Genomic DNA, 18,941 nt, shown 5'->3' on the forward strand with positions numbered 1-18,941 from the left:
GAAATTGTTATGAATTGGCACAACGTTGGCAATGCTTCTGACCGATGTTAGCCAATCACACAACTGTGGTTTGCAGCAATACCACATGAAAAGAGGTTTGTGTTAGTATTTTTCAAGTTTAAAACAAATAAACCTGAAATAAAATCTTTGAGACCTTTTTGAACGCTTAATAAGAAGTATTGAAATTGTTGGCAATGTTGGACGAAATTGCCGACCTTGTGCCCTCACATCCAGCATATAGCCAACGTTGCAATTGTTTATTTTGTGGAAACGTGTAGGCTAATGGAAACTGTAAAACTGTTTCGGTCAAGCACGTTATCTCGTTCGCGTTTTGTTGCTCCTACCTTTTTCTTGACCTCTGCTCAGTTTGGCGTAAACAAACTGAAATGAAACTATACTTTGTTGGCAAAGCATTGGCTACTCTTCTGACCAACGCTGGTCTTAAATATTCATAATATACTTGTACGGTATCAGAAAATAATAACAGCATTGATAGCCTATTATTAAAATTTAAAATTGTAGCAAAATGATGGCATACATTTGCATAATTTGAAAGAAAACACCAAAATTGTTATGAATTGGCACAACGTTGGCAATGCTTCTGACCGATGTTAGCCAATCACACAACAGTGTTTTGAAGCAATACCACATGAAGAGGTTTGTGTTAGTATTTTTCAAGTTTGAAACAAATAAACCTGAAATAAAATCTTTGAGACCTTTTTGAACGCTTAATAAGAAGTATTGAAATTGTTGGCATATTGTTGGCAATGTTGGACAAAATTGCCGACCTTGTGCCCTCACATCCAGCATATAGCCAACGTTGCAATTGTTTATTTTGTGGAAACGTGTAGGCTAATGGAAACTTTAAACTGTTTCGGTCAAGCACGTTATCTCGTTCGCGTTTTGTTGCTCCTACCTTTTTCTAGATCTCTGCTCAGTTTGGCATAAACAAACTGAAATGAAACTACTTTGTTGGCAAAGCATTGGCTACTCTTCTGACCAACGCTGGTCTTAAATATTCATAATATACTTGTACGGTATCAGAAAATAATAACAGCATTGATCGCCTATTATTAAAATTTAAAATTGTAGCAAAATGATGGCATACATTTGCATAATTTGAAAGAAAACGCCAAAATTGTTATGAATTGGCACAACGTTGGCAATGCTTCTGACCGATGTTAACCAATCACACAACTGTGTTTTAAAGCAATACCACATGAAAAGAGGTTTGTGTTAGTATTTTTCAAGTTTAAAACAAAGAAACCTGAAATAAAACCTTTGAGACCTTTTTCAACGCTCAATAAGAAGTATTGAAATTGTTGGCGTATTGTTGGCAATGTTGGCAAAATGTTGGACGAAATTGCCGACCATGTGCCAACATACCCAGCATATAGCCAATGCTGGCCCAGCAATCAATGTTTGCTGGGTATAACATACCGGCGGCCATCTTGGACGCCATCTTGAAAATGACCCCTTTCTCGAGGTCCGATTTTGGTAGACTTTTAGTATGTTATTTAGTAGGCCCATGGGTAACAGAATCCGTTGAAAAACCTTTTGTATCAATTTTTTTGGGGTTCAACCTTATATTGACTCGTCTAACTGATAAAATGAATAAAGTAAAGCAGCAAGAATCAGAGTTAAAACACGCAACAAGATACCTAGAGGTTAAACTGAATACAGTGAATGCCTAAAACCAGTAGGCGTAAATTTATCTATCTTTAGGGCCACCGTCAAGAAACGTTGAAAAGACATCAGACAAGACAGAAAAAAGGGGATTAGCAATTACAATGATAGAGAAAAAGCACTGAGCAAAGGAAAAGGTGAAGCTAAAGTTAAAGTAATTTTATGTAATATGCCATCGTTGCTGAACAGGTTGTGTTAACCTGTTTTAGCCACCTTGATAAAGTCAGTCGTGCTGACTGACGAAACGTCGGAAATACATAAAGCTAGTTATCATCTTCAACATCAGGAGGTAACCTAGTAAATAGTCACCAGAAGAACGCAAATTACTTTAATTATTAGAAAATTATGTTATGAAATATTTCAAATCAACTTAACAATCAAAGTCATCAATGGAAAAGCTGTATGGTGGCAAAGCAGTCCTTGAACTGCAATATAATTACCATTGGTATCATATATTTTAATCATAAAAACTCATCGCTGCAAAATTTATATTGATCTTTAAATTCGCCCAGGACTAAGAACAGAACGATTTTGTTTGTGAAAGGCCGGTGTTGAAACTAGGACATCAATACTTCCACATCATTTCAACTTGATCAAACGTAACATAAATGTCAAGCCACATACATATTATAGGATAAACAGATTGCCGGGATAAGTGCTGAGCCATCAGCTGATCTTGTTTGCAGTTCGCTGGCTCGAGCTCTCAAAAAAGGCGTAACTGCTGCATTTTGCAGCCGACCAATGAAGAATGAAAGCCGACTCAAAAACAAATGTTGTCAATATTGAACTTTCATCAACTTTGAAAGATCAAATTTTTATTTTTTTCAATTCAATAAAGTTGTGTTATTCACAAGAGGCGGGTGGTTGCTGAAGCAAGTGCAAGAATCGCTAAAGAATCGCTACCAAATGACGCTTAGTGTTTTAGCATGCTGCGCAAGGAAACATCAAATAGCCTAAATTTTTGTTGAGACTTTTTCGCGATACCTTAGATGCAAAAAGTTTTGTAATGCAGCTGTGCAACTCTAAAACGAGTTGCCTTTGTTTAAAAAATCAACCGTAAAAAGTGATCTTATTAAAATTCTTGAAACTGACGAAAGTACTGTTTAGAATACAAACAAGTAGCCCCAGATGGCAAAAAGGAAGCAATATTATTGGCCTTTGTGAAAGTAACAGCCAACCCAAGTGACTAGATTTGGAAAATTTTGTGCAATGGCATCTAAAGTATACTGTATGATTTATTTTGTCAAACTAATTGTTTTTGGTATACAGTATATAGGCCTACTCTTCTTTTCAAGAGTTTACATAAAAGTATTGAAAGTTTAGTTTTGGATTGTGTACAATCGAATCGCTTTTTTACTAACAAAGCTGGATATTTTTCTCTGATAACCATTCCGAATGATGTTATTGTGATTTGCATACAAGCAGTTTTGCTGAAGTGTTTGATTAATAATGTTTATTGCTACTTGCCGTGGTCGTAAACTTCTTGCTCTTGAGGGTGTTGATCTGTCTAAATTACCACGAAATGCGATAGATTGATTTTCGCTTTTAGCAGCATGATCGTTGCTTACTTTACAATGTAGATACAAACGGTCTATCTACACCTGTGAAGTACCACGAGATGGTTGGAGATCTTAAGTAACTTATTGAAACTTATTGAATCAAGAGATTGCATATGAGAAGAAGAGCTGGTGAAACCTCACACGACGCTTTTGAGGGAATTCAGTTGCCAAAATTGTCGTATTCCGTCGTACAAATAGTGAAAAACGTCATGCTAGGTGTTACATGTACGGGCTGCGGTAAAAAAGGCGTCACATGATAGTTGAACATCCTGAAATACAAGGTAATATTTTAGCAAATACTTTTAGCTAAAAATAAGCGCCTGCTAACAATCACAATACATTTTGTCACACCAAGTGATAAAAAGCTTGAAACAAAGCAATAGAATAGAACAAGAATGAGGAAAGTAAAGTGAAATCGTGAAATTACACAATGAAAAATCAGATGAGAGTATTTGTGTGGAAAATTTAATTGAAGACAAGTATTGTCGCTCTTTTGGACATCGCCCTATTCACCTAACAGCGCCTTCAGCATCAGCCAAAAGAGCTGATTAAGGGAACTTAGGCTAAGCAGAAGAGAAATATGTTGAATGCAGTTGTGGTTGATGAGGGAGGCATGAAAGTAATTGCAAAATGTGAATGTTTGTCAAGTTGGAACACCGCACAGAACGACTTTCTGATGGTACCACGTTTCAATTCATAATATCACGACGTAGCAGTCAATTGATCAACTATTTCACCACATCGTCGCAGCTATTCAATTTATTTTGTCCAAACGTTATTTTTCCATATCGCCACCAAGCCCACCATGTATTTGCTTGATTCAACAAACAAGCCTTGAAACAAACAATATTTACAATTTTGTCTTGTCAGCTAATTCGCTCAAACAATGACACTTCTCGCGATGGGCTAGTTACTTTATGTAAATTAAACGTAGCCAAGCATAAGATTAGTGAAAAACAACACTTTATTGAGCTGAAATTTCCCTTGTTCATTTCGCTGTCATGCTGTGATTTCGCAAGGTTATGACAAAGGTAATATTTTTTTTCATTTCTCATGCTTAAGATCAATCTCTTTGAAACATCCCAAAAGTTGTCAATTCATTAAAGCGTAGCCTTATGCAAGCTTTACAGTGTCAGCAGTTACGGCAGCCCAGCCGGCCTATCTGCCAACAGTTGAAACTGCAAACAGAATTCGATTAGACTTTTTGATGCCACAAATTTTGGCGCTTGGTTAAGATTATACAATTGTGCAAGATGCTTGCATACATTGTTTTTCTCTATGTTAGATAAACGTAGGATAGTTGTGTTATGGGAAGTTATGATGTAAAAGTGTATTGAACAATGCAACAACGTTTTAGTTGTCAGATTGTCTGATTGTCTTTAGTTTTCTAGAATTGTAAAATCGAAAAGGAGTTTTCAGTGTTTTTCAGATCTTTGCAGTAGTTCAAAGGTCCTCTGCGTCAAGTTTTAGGTAATCAATAAGGCGTGCTATACTCCTATCGTTGACAAACAACATCTGTCAAGTTATTGCTTGCATTTGTTTGGCTTTGGTTAACAATAAGTTAATCATGAACTTACGCAATAGTGAACAATGGTACTTTTATATTCACTCCTTGTTTATGACACAATGCAATATTTGAAAGGTTTTTAAAAGCAACTAAAGAGGTGAATTTTTAAGGTAATGGCTCCTATAACTGGTCGGGCCCAGACAGCAAAATCCGTCATTTTTACATTGGTTCAACGTTGAATCAATGTAAGAATGACGGATTTTGTATTCTGGGTCAGGACAGAGGAGGAAAATGAGACTAATCAAGTTCGTTATATTACTGGCAAAAGTGAAAAAGACAAAGTGAGGTTTGCAGTCAAGCCAGATATAAAAGCTGGACATGAGCATAAACAAAAAGCTGTGGAGAAATAAGTTGTAGCAGAAATATCAGCGAATGCTAGTTCATAGCTGGTAAGAATCAGCTGCCACTAGCAGTGTGTCCAGGCATATATATTTTCACTTTGACGTAAGAATAAACTCCCGATCACGGAGTAGGCTATTAGTGAATCCCTAAAGAGTAAAAAGCTCACCCAACAATCGTAATAAAATCTTGAATGAGAGCCTTCTGATGGTGTCAAAAAGGGTGAAACAGCCTTTCAAGATTTTTAGTCAATAAAACCTAAGTATTTTGGAGTAGAACATTTACTACAGCCTCGTTGTATATGTCATTTCGTGCGCTAAAAATTGAATAAAATTAAAAAATTTTAAAGTATTCTGTTTTATCAAACCTACAATTAGTTCCAAAGGTTTTGTTGAGCTTTCTTACACCCCCAGCGTAATTTTTGAAAAATATTTGCTTATTGTAAATATTTTTCTAATAATTATTTTATTTTGAGAAAACAGCGCGTTCTTTTTTCACGAATAATGACAGGGTCTTGTAGATTTAGGCTGTTAGATCAAGAAACCGTGCGTTCTGCTTTCTCATGGCCAATTAATAGTGTTTTGCCATGAGACACTCAGAGAGAGCGAATCAAACTTTCTGGATTGGCGTTGTTTCAAAAATAGTGCAACAGATTTACCTTTATGTATTATGACAAGTCGAAAAATCTTGCGTAATCTTTTTGTAAAATGTTCATATTAATTTCTTCTATGGAACGCCAAGCTAAGGGAAATACTTTTATAGCTTTTGTTGCTGAGATGCAATTCCACCAAAACTGCAAAGTTTGACGACTCTTTGAGCTGATGCTGCATCTTATGATGGCTTTTCCATGATTCTGCAACTGCTGTATTTTCACACCAGCAAATTTTATTGTTTTACGTTGATTAAACATGACCTGATGTTAAAACTACGCGAAAAATTGAACTATGTAGCCTCGTTATTGCTTAGGTTGTCAATCTGTTACTTATGCGTTTGCTTAACGTTGCAATACGTTGTATTTATGCAAGCCGGTTTGGTAAATGATTTCTTGCTTTACTTTCTAGTATCATAAGGAAGTTGTTGAGAATGATATTTGGTTATAAATTTCCTCATTCATGAAATAAGGTAATTGCTGCTGAAGCAGTGAAGCATGCCAAACTCTGAAATTGTTAATTTGACGTAAATTGATGTAAAAAAGAAGCAATCAGTAGCTGGTAAATTTTTTCATAATTAGCGTTTAATTATCGCATCGCAGGTGTTTGTGGCAATATCTCAGGTAAGAAACTCCGTCATTTTTACATTGATTCAACGTCTGTAGACGTTAGATCAATGTAAAAATGACCGATTTTGCTGTCTGGCATGTTGAGGTTATGACAAATCCTTTGTGTTTCACCACAAGCACAAAACAAGAAAGAATGAAATCTGTAAGCATTTGTTTGAAGAAAAATCAGCAAGCGAATGCAATAAAATAACAACTTCCAAAAACTGAACCATGGACTTCTAAATAGTATAGCATCGCTATATAGCATCATAGTATAGCATGCTACTATTTAGAAGTCCATGACTGAACGTTTGAGGCCACACTGTAGAAGCCGTTGAACAAAATTTAAAGAATGTTGCGAGAGCCAAACTTTCATTTCCATCCTTTTGTTCCAGTAGTTTCAATACTTCACACTGATGTGGCAAAAGCTTTTTCAATGGCCATAATTTTAAAGAAAGTGTTGCTCTTTCTTATGAACATGTTAGTCTTAAAATCAACTTATAAACCATAACTTACCATCACCACTCAAAATAACTGTGCAACGAAAAGTCATTTTTTCTTATTTTGTGTTTTCAATAATAATAAAAAAAATATGCGACATACAAAGGAAATACACTCTACCCAGACAGCAAAACAGCAAACTCCGCCATTTTTACATTGATTCAACGTAACAACGTAAAAATCAGACGTTGAATCAATGTAAAAATGGCGGATTTTGCTGTCTGGGTAGCTTACACTTTAATTGCTTGATTACTGATTAGCGTTGTACTAAAGGATTGTTATTTATTTTTATTGATGTTTCAGATGACTGAAAGCAACCCTGCAGCATCCGACCTTCCCATGGTAGACTCCCAGAAGCAAGTGAGAACTTCCTATCCGTCGTGCTCTTCCTCAACATCTTCCTCCAATGACAAAGCCTCGAAAAGGCCCAATTTAAAAGACAAGAATCCAATAATTGTAAATCGCAAAAAGTAAGATTCAATAACAAAAATCAAATTTTTTTTGTTCAAATTTGACTGTACAGACGAAGTTGTGGAATAGGTCATTGAAAGCAGCAGAGTCGAAGTCGAGATTTTCGATCTGTCTCTACAGACCATGTTGAAATATCATGACGGTATTGCTGTGCTATACTACGTATTGTAACGTTCCGCTGGGCTGTTCGCATTACCACGTTTTAAGTAATATAGTCTGTAATACAGGGATTCCCAAACTTTTTACGATCTCGTACCACTTGGGCACCCCGCACTTTCAGAAAATACCACTTCTTGCATTGCTATGATTGAGTCTTAGTTTATTCAGAGTAATACGGTACATGAAAATAACAACAAAAGACCGCAACTAAACTAATGAGTTATGTTTTTGTTTATCTCTATCAATTGGTCAATTCGTGGCAAAAAATTGCTACAACGGATCGAAAGTTTCGTCCCAGGCGCACCTAGTCGGTTTTGATTTGATGGTCATCATGGATGAAAATCTCTTCTCGCATTCCCACTTGGAAGGGAAATTCAGCAGCTGTAGAACAGTGTGGGAAGCTAGCGGCGAGCATGAAGACGCCATATTAAGCCAGAAGTTTATTGGAGTACATGATTAGTGCATTTTTTGCTGTCTGGTCCTTCTGGACATGTATCGATTCCTTTTTCTCCCAAGTTCCGAGAGGTATGTCGACTGGATCATCTTAGAAAGGATCTGTGATGTAGGCACAACTTGTCGCAGCTCGAAAGTAATGCAACGATTCAGCATCAAGACATAAGAGATTGTAGCGGCAGGTTGCTTGTTAGCATGCCTCTCATATGCAGTCTTCGATGTGACGGCAACACTTCTGTGCATGATGATGGCGAGAAGTGATCATGACACGATGGTCTTCACTATTGATTCGTTTATTGATTCATTCCAACACAATAAGCTTGACGTTGAACGCAGGGCCATTTGGCCGTTGAAGATCCCACCATCAGAAATTAACACAATGCTCTGTCGTCTTACATTGCCGACTTGAATGCAAAAATTAGGAGTTCTTCTTGAGTAAGTGAGAAATGAAAAGGAGATTGAGGAGTGAGGACCCTATTCTTGATTAGAAAAACACCACTACAAGCATTGCAATCGCTGTACACAACCACACAATATAGCACAACGGCAAATCTACGTGTGTATTAAGCACTAGCCAGAATGCGATTAGGCATTCTTACAAAAATTCAGTGCTTACAATTCCTTAGATTTCTAAGCGAGACTCGGGCAAATCAAGTGGATTCCAGGATTCTGACGCGACGCCATTGGAACGAAGCGCGTGACGTCAAAGGAAGCTCTCGGGCGCTACAGAGATGATGAATGATTTTCTCGAAAAAAAATCATCACTGATATCAATTTCAACAGCCGAAAAAACTAAGCTTTCCATATTTTTCTTCCATGGGTCCAACTTCGAAGAAAATCTCTCAGTTTTAAACATAGTCACTGCCAGTACAGTTTTGTCCTTGAAATTGCCGATTTAACCCATTAAACGCCGCCACAAGTTCCCATTGCTCTTTTTAGGAAATATTTCAGCCACAAAGTTGTATTGCCATAACTTTTGAATTAGTTTAAAAAAATTTGACGATTTTTGCTTTTTTGATGCATTTTTTTGTTTGCCTTTTAAAAGGACACCGGCCACATAGTCAAATGTAAATCTCGCGATACCTTAACATAAGAAGGTGTTTGTTTCGGTAGAAATTTGTCAGATCTTTCTTGAAGGACGTTTCAAAGTTATTGTATGAACAATTGAACATATTATATTCACGATAACCATCGGCGTAGCTAGTGGGAAGGTGCCCCCCCCTATTAGGCAGTCGGCAGCCCCCCCCCCCCCCCGGTAGAAAGCTTGTAGCGGCAGAATATTTTTAAACCTAAACGAAAAAAGCATAGTAAAAATATTTTTTGAAACGGATTTGGCTCGAATTCTATTTGCTTGTTCCTACTTCACGCGTTCAGGGGTGCAAAATCATGGTCCGCCGCGGGCGGCACAAACCATAGCGATACCCCACTGACAGTCGTCGGCTCCAGCTCGTGACCGAGCATTGGTTTCGTCATCAAATCGAATTTGGCTTTGGATGGTGATGTCATATATGGCTTTGGAGGCCAATCTATGATGGAAAAGACGTAGGCAAAAGTCACATTGTATGGGGGGGTATGGATTGTATGGAGGGAGGGACGTGGTAGTTTTAGCTTTTCTAGTGTTCGTTTTTCTTGGGCTTTTTGTATCCTTTTTTTTTTAAAACTTTCGTGCCTTCCTTAGATCTTTTTCTCCAGAGTAATCTGTCACTAGCAAGGTTTTCTCATGAATCCAGATCAATGTTTGCATGGTTGAGGGAGACTTTCAGCTAATCTTTGTATCTCATTTTTGGTCTTCTGGGGGAGGTTTCCTGTCTCTAGTTGTCCCTCCTCGTTGTCCCTCTCATGACATGTCCTGTCCAGCGAAGGCAGTGTTGCAATATGGTGGCTTCTGAACAGGGCAACCTAGCGCGATCAAGGAATGCATCTTTGGTGAGACAATCGTCCCAACGAGTGCCTAGCATTTGACCCAGTTTCTTTCCTCTTCTGAAAATTTTCAAAACGTTTGATGTCACGGCGGTATAATGTCCAGGTTTCACAAGCATAGAGAAGAGTGGATAGAACGTCTGCCCGGAGGACCATAATTTTGTGCGGATAGATATAGCATGGTTGTTGAAAACACGATGGTTAAGTCTTCCATAGGCGCAATGTGCTGCTTTTACACGATGTTCAATATTCTTTGACAGTGTTACAAACAAGCAAAAAAATGTGGCCATGTGGCCGGTGTCCTTTTAAAAGGCAACAATAAATATAAAGCAAAATAAACAAATAAAAGAAGCAAAACCTTACACAAGTTAGAGTGTAGTAGGAAGCACAATATTATAAAGCGTCAAACTATGAAGAAACATAATTCATATCTATTACCAATAGGCAGTAAAACATGCATGTTCCTCCTCACTTCACTTCATCCGGCTCTTCTCATTTTTCAACAATTTTCAAACTTTCACAAAATTCAGAAAAAGTACGTTGTTTGCAAATATTTATCAACACCTTCCAAAACAGACCCTAAACAACTACTAGCAAGTCCAAAATGATTCAATCAAAATAAGATGATGCAATACTGATGCATTCAAAACGATGTCCTTTTAAAAGGACACCGGCCGTAAATGGGTTAAATGGTTGAAGCTTCAAAGACAGGCAGTGCCGGCTCCTCCATAAGGACTGAAAGGGAATAATGAATAGCACTTCTAACTTTTAAAGCGTTTGCTGAAAATAAGTTCAATATCTACATTTTAAGTTTTCTATTATTTGATTAAACATCATTTAACGAACCACACGCACACATCGTCAATCGGTACGTTAACACTGAGATACACTTTTGCAAAAGTTAAATCAACGTGAGAAAGGACCGATATTTTGGGTGGGTATTAATGACGCATTTCTTTCCTATGGAAAACAAGCCGTGGAAGGCGACTCTGGCAGACCAGAAATGAAAAATGAAATTACGATCGAAAACACCCAGATTCTGTTTCTCATGCCATTGGCTTGTCTTCACCAAGACAATCGTAGGTGCGCCGCAACTGCCTTTACTCGGGCGTTGATTTTTCTACCTGCACACTCAAGTCCACAGCAATGGAGAGTGATATTGTCTTTGTAGTGCGGAGAAACGCCGCTAACTAGGAGTAGGAGAAAAAGCACAGAGGCGTAAACGACGACAACGACAAAGAATACTGTACAAGATGACTGTCTATTTTGTGTAAATTTCGGCCCTGTTTTACTTACAAACTTTAACTTAAAAACTCAGTCGTCAAGTGTCCTTGAAAGTCAAAATAATTTTAAACATCATTGTTTTAACAGACACTCTTTGACTTTGGCCTAAATTGATTGAAAACCGTTGTTTTGTGCTAAGTTGATTTAGCTAATATTTAAAAAGTGAGAAAGCTAAATGCGGCCGATTCCCAATTGGGGCGTCTTTTCACGTTCTATATGCTTCAAATCAAGCTGCAAATAATACTTTACCGCTAAACAAGTTAAATAAAGTGATAGCGGCTGTCTGCTTGTTGACCCACAATGTGTTCCTTATGTGATATCCACTTGAAATTTCACAATGAAATTGGTTTATTGACAACAGCTAATAACCGCTCGTTAATGATTGACTTATTTTATCACTGTTCGGTGTGAATCATCACATGCATACATACTGCTGCTTGGAAATGGTTTTGCTTTTCATCTCATAAATATTATGAAACTTGGAAGTAAAACAAATTTTTACAAAGAAATTGCTTCAAATCAGTGACAGAGCTAGAAAACAAAAACAACAACAACGGTGCTTCCTGTCTGTTGTTGAATATATTTGTACCGGTTTATATTTGTACCGTATACTATTTTTCGGAACAGACAAAATAAAAGGTTTCTATCCCTCCCTCACTCCCTCCCCCTCTCTCTCCCTCTTTCTCTCGCTCTCTTAGGCAGCAAAAGCAATTGTTGGGAGAGGGGCAAAAATTTCAGTAATTGAAATAAGAGGTTTTTTAAATGTGGCCACTGAATAAAGCCAAACATTTATGAAACATCACTCAACATGTAATACAATGTCATTAAAACGTTGCAATTGTAATAAAAATTCATTTTTTGGGGGCGGTTGCTCCCCCAAGCCCTCTCGTGGCTACGTTTCTGCTTTAAAACAAATCCAATGCAAAGAAATTTTACGACCGAATGAAGTTTGTCGAATCTCAACATTTGTTCGAAACTTGCTTGTTTTAAAGCGACTCCATATCCTAATAACTGAGTTAATAAATCTTTGAAAAACACCGCTCGTTTATGCGCTTTCAATAATCTATGTAGCCTAGTTTGAAACTTTTCATCCTTTTTTTTATTATTTTACTTTCAGCACATAAAAAAATATTACGTCAAGATAAAGTAGTATTGGCTTCAAAAATTTTTCAAACTTTTTGTTCTATGTTGTGGCTCCCCTGCTGTTGTTATGTTTTGAATTCGTCTTTATTTTAAAGGGCAATGTATTAAAAAACGCCATTGGGCTTGTTTCTTCAAAATGTATTATTTCTGCAGTAACTATTTCTGTAAAATTTTGACATCATATTTTATCCAGTATCAATTATTTTGTTTAAATCAATCTTTATTATGATAACACAAAGTTGTAGGGCACGGTGCCACAAACGGAAAATCACCTAGATGCAAAGATTTACGTTTTTATATGAACCTAATTTTCTTCATAAAACTATATTTTTCTAGATATGTAGAACCCCCAGACGGAGGGTGGGGGTGGGTGATTGTAGCTGGAGTATGGGTGGACAATATGTTGGTGATAGGAATGCTCAAGTCATTTGGAGTTTTGTTTCCAGCTTTTCGTTCATATTTTCAAGAAAACGCTAGCGCCATCTCTTGGATTAATTCCATATCATTATCAATGAGAGCAACCGCAGGTGAGCAGCAAAGAGCTAACATGAGCAGGCGACAATTGTTTTCAGGACTTTGAAATACAAAGTCAAAATAGGCACTTGTAGTTTGTAAGAAAAATTGGTCCCTGAAAGCAGGTAACAATCCGCAAAAGATAGCAACTGGCCCACGTGGCCGATGTGTGAAAAAAACAGCAACTCTTCAAGACATGCAGCTCCACGCATAACAAAAATATCTTTGGCTTCATACTAATTTTTATTTTAGGGTTTAAAAATGGTAGGCATCAACAAATGCTAAACAAAGACCAGCTGTTTTGAACTTACGGTGTTTATCAGTTCAGTGACGTTCTACAGTGGCGTTTGCATAGCAGGAATCTTGCAATAGAATTGTTGATGGTTTGAGTAGGCCTAATCAAACCATAAGAAAACGAGCAGTTTCAATAATTTGAATTTCAAACGCTTCCAAAACGCTATTCAAAACGACAAAAATATTTTAGAGTTTTTCAGAGAAATAGGCTATGTTAAGAAACGGTCAAAATCTGATAAAAGAAAAAATTTAAAAAAAGACTAGAATTTATGGCAAAGCTGAGATTTTCATTCGGACAAAACAAGCATTTAAGATGGATCCACTGTAAAGTATAGAAAATCAAATACTATGAGACAGAAACACAGAGAAAAATTAAATTGTTACTAAAGATTATAAAAAAAGATGTGGCATTTAAAAAGAGATAACTAAAGAATATAGGGTAGTGGAGTAATTCAGTAAAAAACAGTGGCAGTCTTTACTGCGCTGCGCGGTTGATAATATTATTGCCAATATCCAGGAATCAACGTACAGTTGATGTATCAAACATAACTTACTTCAATATATTCATGGGCTAGAATATTCAGGCTTTGGCAACTGTTTTGTTTTTCTATACATTGGCCTATATAACGGAAGCAATTATTTGTATTTTGGTAAATTTAGTCGAAAACAATATTAGCATGACACGGGAAGCTATAAAGACAAATTGCTAATTTTTGTGCATCTGATAGCACATTTCATGGAAATTCATAACCTCAAACAAAAACCCTAATCTTGTTATTCAGCTCCATTATCAGCAGCTCTTAGCAACAAGTTTGGGGAGCAGAAAGTGGTTGCTGCTGGAGGTGTCCTTGTGTTCCTGGGTTTGATTACCAGTATCTTTGCTCAATCTCCGTACCATCTATATGCGACTTTAGGCTGCGTTTCAGGTAAGCAGCTCATCACCATATTGATCAGTTTCTATCAAGTTCTGTCAATTAGTCGCACCTTGTCACCCAAACAACAAAATCCGTTATTTTTGCATTGATTCGAGAGATGAGATGTATACAGAGATGTATGTTTGGATGACAAAATTGTGCAGAAAGAAAACATTTTATTTTTCAGGAGGAAATGGTTCGAACTGGCGGTCAATTTAAATAAAAACAAAAAAAGCACTAAAAATGCTAAATTCATGTTCACCAAGTCTTTTGAAAAATAAAATGTGTTACCTTTAGGCTACTGTTTAAATTGAATGGTTCAGTTTTAGCTCATTCAACTTTAAATAGTTATAACAGTTTGGATTCTATTTTTTTCACATCTTCTCTTTCATAAAAAGAACATAATTGAATGATGGTCTGGTCTATCACTGCAAATAAAAAAAGTTTGGTCGTTGAAACTCGTATGTCATCCCATGAATTTAGTTTTTATATCTCAGTCTCTTCTAGTTTCGTTCTTACAGCCATGGGTGATTTTAACTTTACATTGGTCCAAATAAAGTTTCAGCAGACGTGTTTTCTCTAAACTATACTTGTAAACATCCAATTGAATATTTTTCAGGGTTTGGATTTGCTCTTGCATCACTACCGGCTTTGACTATGATTGGACGATATTTCAGAGTCCGACGCTCATTAGCTAACGGGTTGTCAAGATCTGGAGGCGCTGCGACATTCTTCTTGGCGCCACTGCTGCAATTATTGGTGGACTTGTACGGCTGGCAAGGTTGCTTGCTGGTGGTGGCTGGAATGGAGTTACATCTCATTGCTTGTGCATTGCTATTCAGACCAGTGCGTTTAAAGGAAGAGCTGGAGTTCAAGCCAAATCAGACAATGCAAAAACACAGGATGAGTTTGAAGCCTCCTATGGATGATGAAACTCATAACGAACAAGGGGTGCCAGTTGGGTTCAAACCAGGGATTGTCGCCAGAAGAGCCCTGATGGAGAACAAGCACAAGGTCATTGTGCAGCAACAAAAAGAAGTCGAAGATAGAGTGAAGCAGTATGGTGTCACAGAATCTTTGATTTTTGAGCACTTTCCGAGAATAGAGCCTGTTTATGAACCAAAAAAGAAAAGAACTCTTGACTTTTCTTTGTTAAAAAATCCTCTTTGGGCTGTTTTGACCACAAATTTAGTGCTGACGCAGTTTGGCTACTCCATTACTCTAGTTCATTTAGTTGCAAGAGCAAAAATTATGGGCATAGGTGAATATGAATCTGCAATGCTTTTATCTCTAATCGGTTTGTCTGAAGTAACAGCGCAGCTGTCGTCTGGAGCCTTCGCAGACAAAGGGTATTTGAGAAGAATTCACTTGCATAAAATTTACATTGGAATTATGGCCATAGCTACTGTAATGAGTTTATTTGCAAACTCGTTTTTGACTATGGCGATATACTGTGTTGTGTTTGGTTGCGGATCAGGAAGTTGGCAAGGTGAGAATTTTTATCAAAGCTGTAAACAAGTCATTTTTCCTTAAAAGCAATTAAGTGAAGTGTAAACTGTCCACCTGCAATTTCTTGAAAAGTATGAAACCGAATGACAAAGTTTATCAAGTTAAAAATAACTTGACAGCAGATTTAGAAGTGTTGGTTGAGTTAAAAAATCATATAATTTTTATATGAGAAAAACCACAGTTTGTTGAAAAAAACAAAAAGTCGAAATCAACTGAAATTTTCTTGAACAGGTTCAATATTTAATGCCAAATACAGAATGAGACTGTTCACTAGGCATTTAAACATCAAAAATAAAAACTGGTTATTATTTGAACATCTTGTGATAGTCTGGTCAACTTGTACAGTGCTACAGTCTTGTGATAAACAGGTCTACAGTTACAATCATCCAGATTATATTATTATTGATTTTTTATTTGAAAACTTTTCAAAGACTACATTGAATTTAGCATTAATTAATTATCTCAGACCGCTGATTAAGATGTTGTATTTTTTTAGGCAACATTTTACCAGTTACAGTTGACACGCTTGGAATTGGAATGTTACGAAGCGCTTACGGATTCTGTTTGTTTTTCAGTGGAGTTTGTGGCCAGCTTATAGGGCCACCTGTTGCAGGTAATGTATTACAACCAAGAATGTGATATTAAACATTACCTTTTCACCAATTTCAATGGAAATTTTGTTTCGATGACGTTTAAAATTTAAAAAAAGCAGAGGGTATAATACTTCTTTCATTGTCGTACTTGAATCCAAGCATTGACTGCCTCTTGTATAAAAAAGTTTCCAAGATTTTCGGCCTCTTGCTGTGTATATTAAGTGTATGTTGGTAATCTTTGTTTGCCTTGGGCACGTTTCTCTTCAATCTTACCGGTGAGAGAGAGAGATGTTCTAATTTTCCTTTTCGCAGCACGTGTCCTGGAAATTAAAGTTGTTTTTCATTGGTATTTTTCAGCAGATTCTTTGTTTGATTGACTTGATTTAAAACTCAAGATCACGCGGCGCTGGTTCAGCTCTCGGGGTATGCAACGGAGCAACGCTTGAGCAACGCATTTCAGGACTGCTCTCCATTCAGCGGCACCTAGTGAATGGAATAATTCCCCGGCAACAACACTTCAACAATCGGAAACTTCACTCTGCCAATCTCAGTAACCGGCCCTGCGTCAAAAGCCTCTACAAGTATGCGAAACTACCAGGAATAACCGATCAAGGCTTTGTCAGTCCGAGGATAAAGATTCAAAGACCAAACCACCTTGGTTGTTTTTTTTTTTGACAATCCAGGAAACCCTCTGCATTTTTCGGAATGCCCACATTTCAAACCCGTTTGTTCTTTTAGTCATTCTTGTGTTGATTGTCCAGATTTCTGAATTATATTTAAAAACTGGGTAATTGTAACACCTTAATAATCTGGTATAACACTAAATTGATGAAAACCGTTTATTATAGAGATTTCGCCACGCAAGTGTGATAGCTTCATTAGTAGCCTGCATTTCTTATCAAATTCAAACTTTAGTTGGCATCATCTAAAAATGTGTAGGTTTATTATTAATTAAAAATTGCTCTAGTAGGTGTAAGCCGTAATCAAACTTCAACTTAATCGACAAAGCAATTTGTGACACGTTTTCGATCCAATAACCACCATTATAAGCTAGCTTAGTTGGTTATTAAACAAAAATTGGCTTCCTTGTCTTCCAATTCGTTTAACCTAAATTTTCAACCACAACAAGCACAAGCATGGATACGACAAAATTCGTCAACTTTTGACTAAATTTTCGACTAGTGGAAGCCATTTTTGTTTGCCAACTGAGACGCATGTTTTGATATTGCCTACTTCGAGTAATGTCTGAATAACATCAGGGTTGTGTTTGAGTGTCAGGGAGCACACACACTTTATAATTGGAAGAGATAAACTTGAAAGCTGTTTGTTTCATTAATTTCAATACGTTAGAGCTGGGAAGAAATCTAATCAAACTATACCTACAACACTGTATTTCTCAAGTAAAACATATGAAAAAAGATAGACCGAACATACTTCACTACCGATGTGTTTGTTGAATGGAGGGTCAGCAGATGTCATTTCTTGTATCTTAATTATTTTTACAGACGGCACTGTACTACTGTAATTTATCTTCTTGTTTTTGTTTTATTTTACATAGGAAAATTTTCAAAATAAAGTTGAACAGTTATTTCAGACAAAGTTACGATTGACTATCTATTTCAGGAGCTTTGTTTGACGCTACTCAATCTTATCGGAGCAGCTTCATCGTTTCATCGTGTTGTTTCGCTCTTGCTTCCCTGGTACTGTGGTTCGAAATACCAGCTGCTGCTTACGTGAAAAACAAAGGAAGAAAAGCAAGCGCTGGAAAAGATATGTACGACGACGATCACCATGAAATTTTGATGCAAGAAATGGTTGACATGTCTTGAGTATCATTAGCTGACTGTTGACGTGGCTAAAGGTGCCATCAACCATTTATGATTTCATGATTCATTTAAACGCCTTACAGACGTTTTGATTGCTTTTCAAGCCAGTGCTTGCTTGACTCGGTAAAGTCTTGTGCAATATGATGAGGACAGCAATTTGCTCTTATGTTCCACGACTTGAATTTGCTTGCACGAAAAATGCAGATTTTTACTGTTGCAACATATGTGATGATGTGTTATGACTACAGAATAACAACCGTCATCTTGTAATGAAATATTATATTCTAGTTTTGTTTAAAAACAAAGAAACAAATCGAGAATAACATAAAAATGGTGACATACATGCGATAACCAGATAAAATGAAATGGTACCACAAGTCTTCTTGTTTAGAAGGAGCGATCTATCTGAGGTCAGCACAAGGCTGACTACTCACTATAGAACAGCGAGCAATTGCGTTTTGATAGCTCTATCAGTGTAGCCGTTCGCTAGCTATCAAGACTTTTGTGATTTTTATATTTTCTCTCATAGGATAAGACTATTCTACGGAAACATGGTTTGGCAACCATAGCTTGTGATCGGCTCCTGGTGTTTACTTTTTTGGAGCCCTCTTAAAAAATCTTATATTTGTCTGGTGATGTATCAAGAGCGATCAAAGATTAATGTCACTTGCTTCAGTTTTTAGTTTACTTTTCTACTTTCGAGACCTAATTTCAAGCAAGTATTGTGTTATTTTCTTATAATAAGTTACTACAAGCGTCATTGTGTTTTAATTTGCATTTGTTCATTTATTAGACCAATACTTAAGACTTCCGAGACCGATCTGATTGATTTTCTGTGAGAACCATCATGATAAATACAGTATGTTTTATTTTTTGAAGTCTCTGATATCTCTATAGTTAATCTATAAAACTGGAGATAAATTTATAGGTTACTGTAAATGAGCTTAAATCT

General features: G+C 36.8%; 1 protein-coding gene across 3 annotated transcripts; it reads left to right on the forward strand.

Annotated features, from left to right (window-relative positions):
* Nucleotides 1–3,450: 3,450 nt before the first annotated feature.
* On the forward strand, nucleotides 3,451–18,863 carry LOC145784253 (putative monocarboxylate transporter 5). Of its 3 annotated transcripts, none has more exons than XM_082596039.1 (7): nucleotides 3,451–3,526; nucleotides 7,214–7,380; nucleotides 12,677–12,867; nucleotides 13,930–14,073; nucleotides 14,681–15,550; nucleotides 16,067–16,183; nucleotides 17,787–18,863. In XM_082596039.1, exons 2-7 carry the CDS (start codon nucleotides 7,214–7,216, stop codon nucleotides 17,990–17,992), a joined length of 1,695 nt encoding a protein of 564 aa, XP_082452165.1. In that variant the 5' UTR covers nucleotides 3,451–3,526; the 3' UTR covers nucleotides 17,993–18,863. The 3 variants fall into 3 exon arrangements, with proteins under 3 accessions (XP_082452165.1, XP_082452164.1, XP_082452166.1); XM_082596038.1 differs by lacking the exon at nucleotides 3,451–3,526 and adding an exon at nucleotides 6,211–6,273; XM_082596040.1 differs by lacking the exon at nucleotides 3,451–3,526 and adding an exon at nucleotides 6,301–6,424.
* Nucleotides 18,864–18,941: the final 78 nt, after the last annotated feature.

This window comes from Aplidium turbinatum, chromosome 15, assembly GCF_918807975.1.
Source record: "Aplidium turbinatum chromosome 15, kaAplTurb1.1, whole genome shotgun sequence".
Taxonomy (NCBI): Eukaryota; Metazoa; Chordata; class Ascidiacea; order Aplousobranchia; family Polyclinidae; genus Aplidium; species Aplidium turbinatum.

Bases quoted from the DNA above. Each gene is read 5' to 3' on its own strand.
- LOC145784253 (XM_082596039.1), top strand. From the start codon at position 7,214: ATGACTGAAAGCAACCCTGCAGCATCCGACCTTCCCATGGTAGACTCC. The intron at 7,381-12,676 runs GTAAGATTCAAT...ATATTTTTCTAG, and splicing joins ATAATTGTAAATCGCAAAAA to ATATGTAGAACCCCCAGACG. The intron at 15,551-16,066 runs GTGAGAATTTTT...GTATTTTTTTAG, and splicing joins CGGATCAGGAAGTTGGCAAG to GCAACATTTTACCAGTTACA.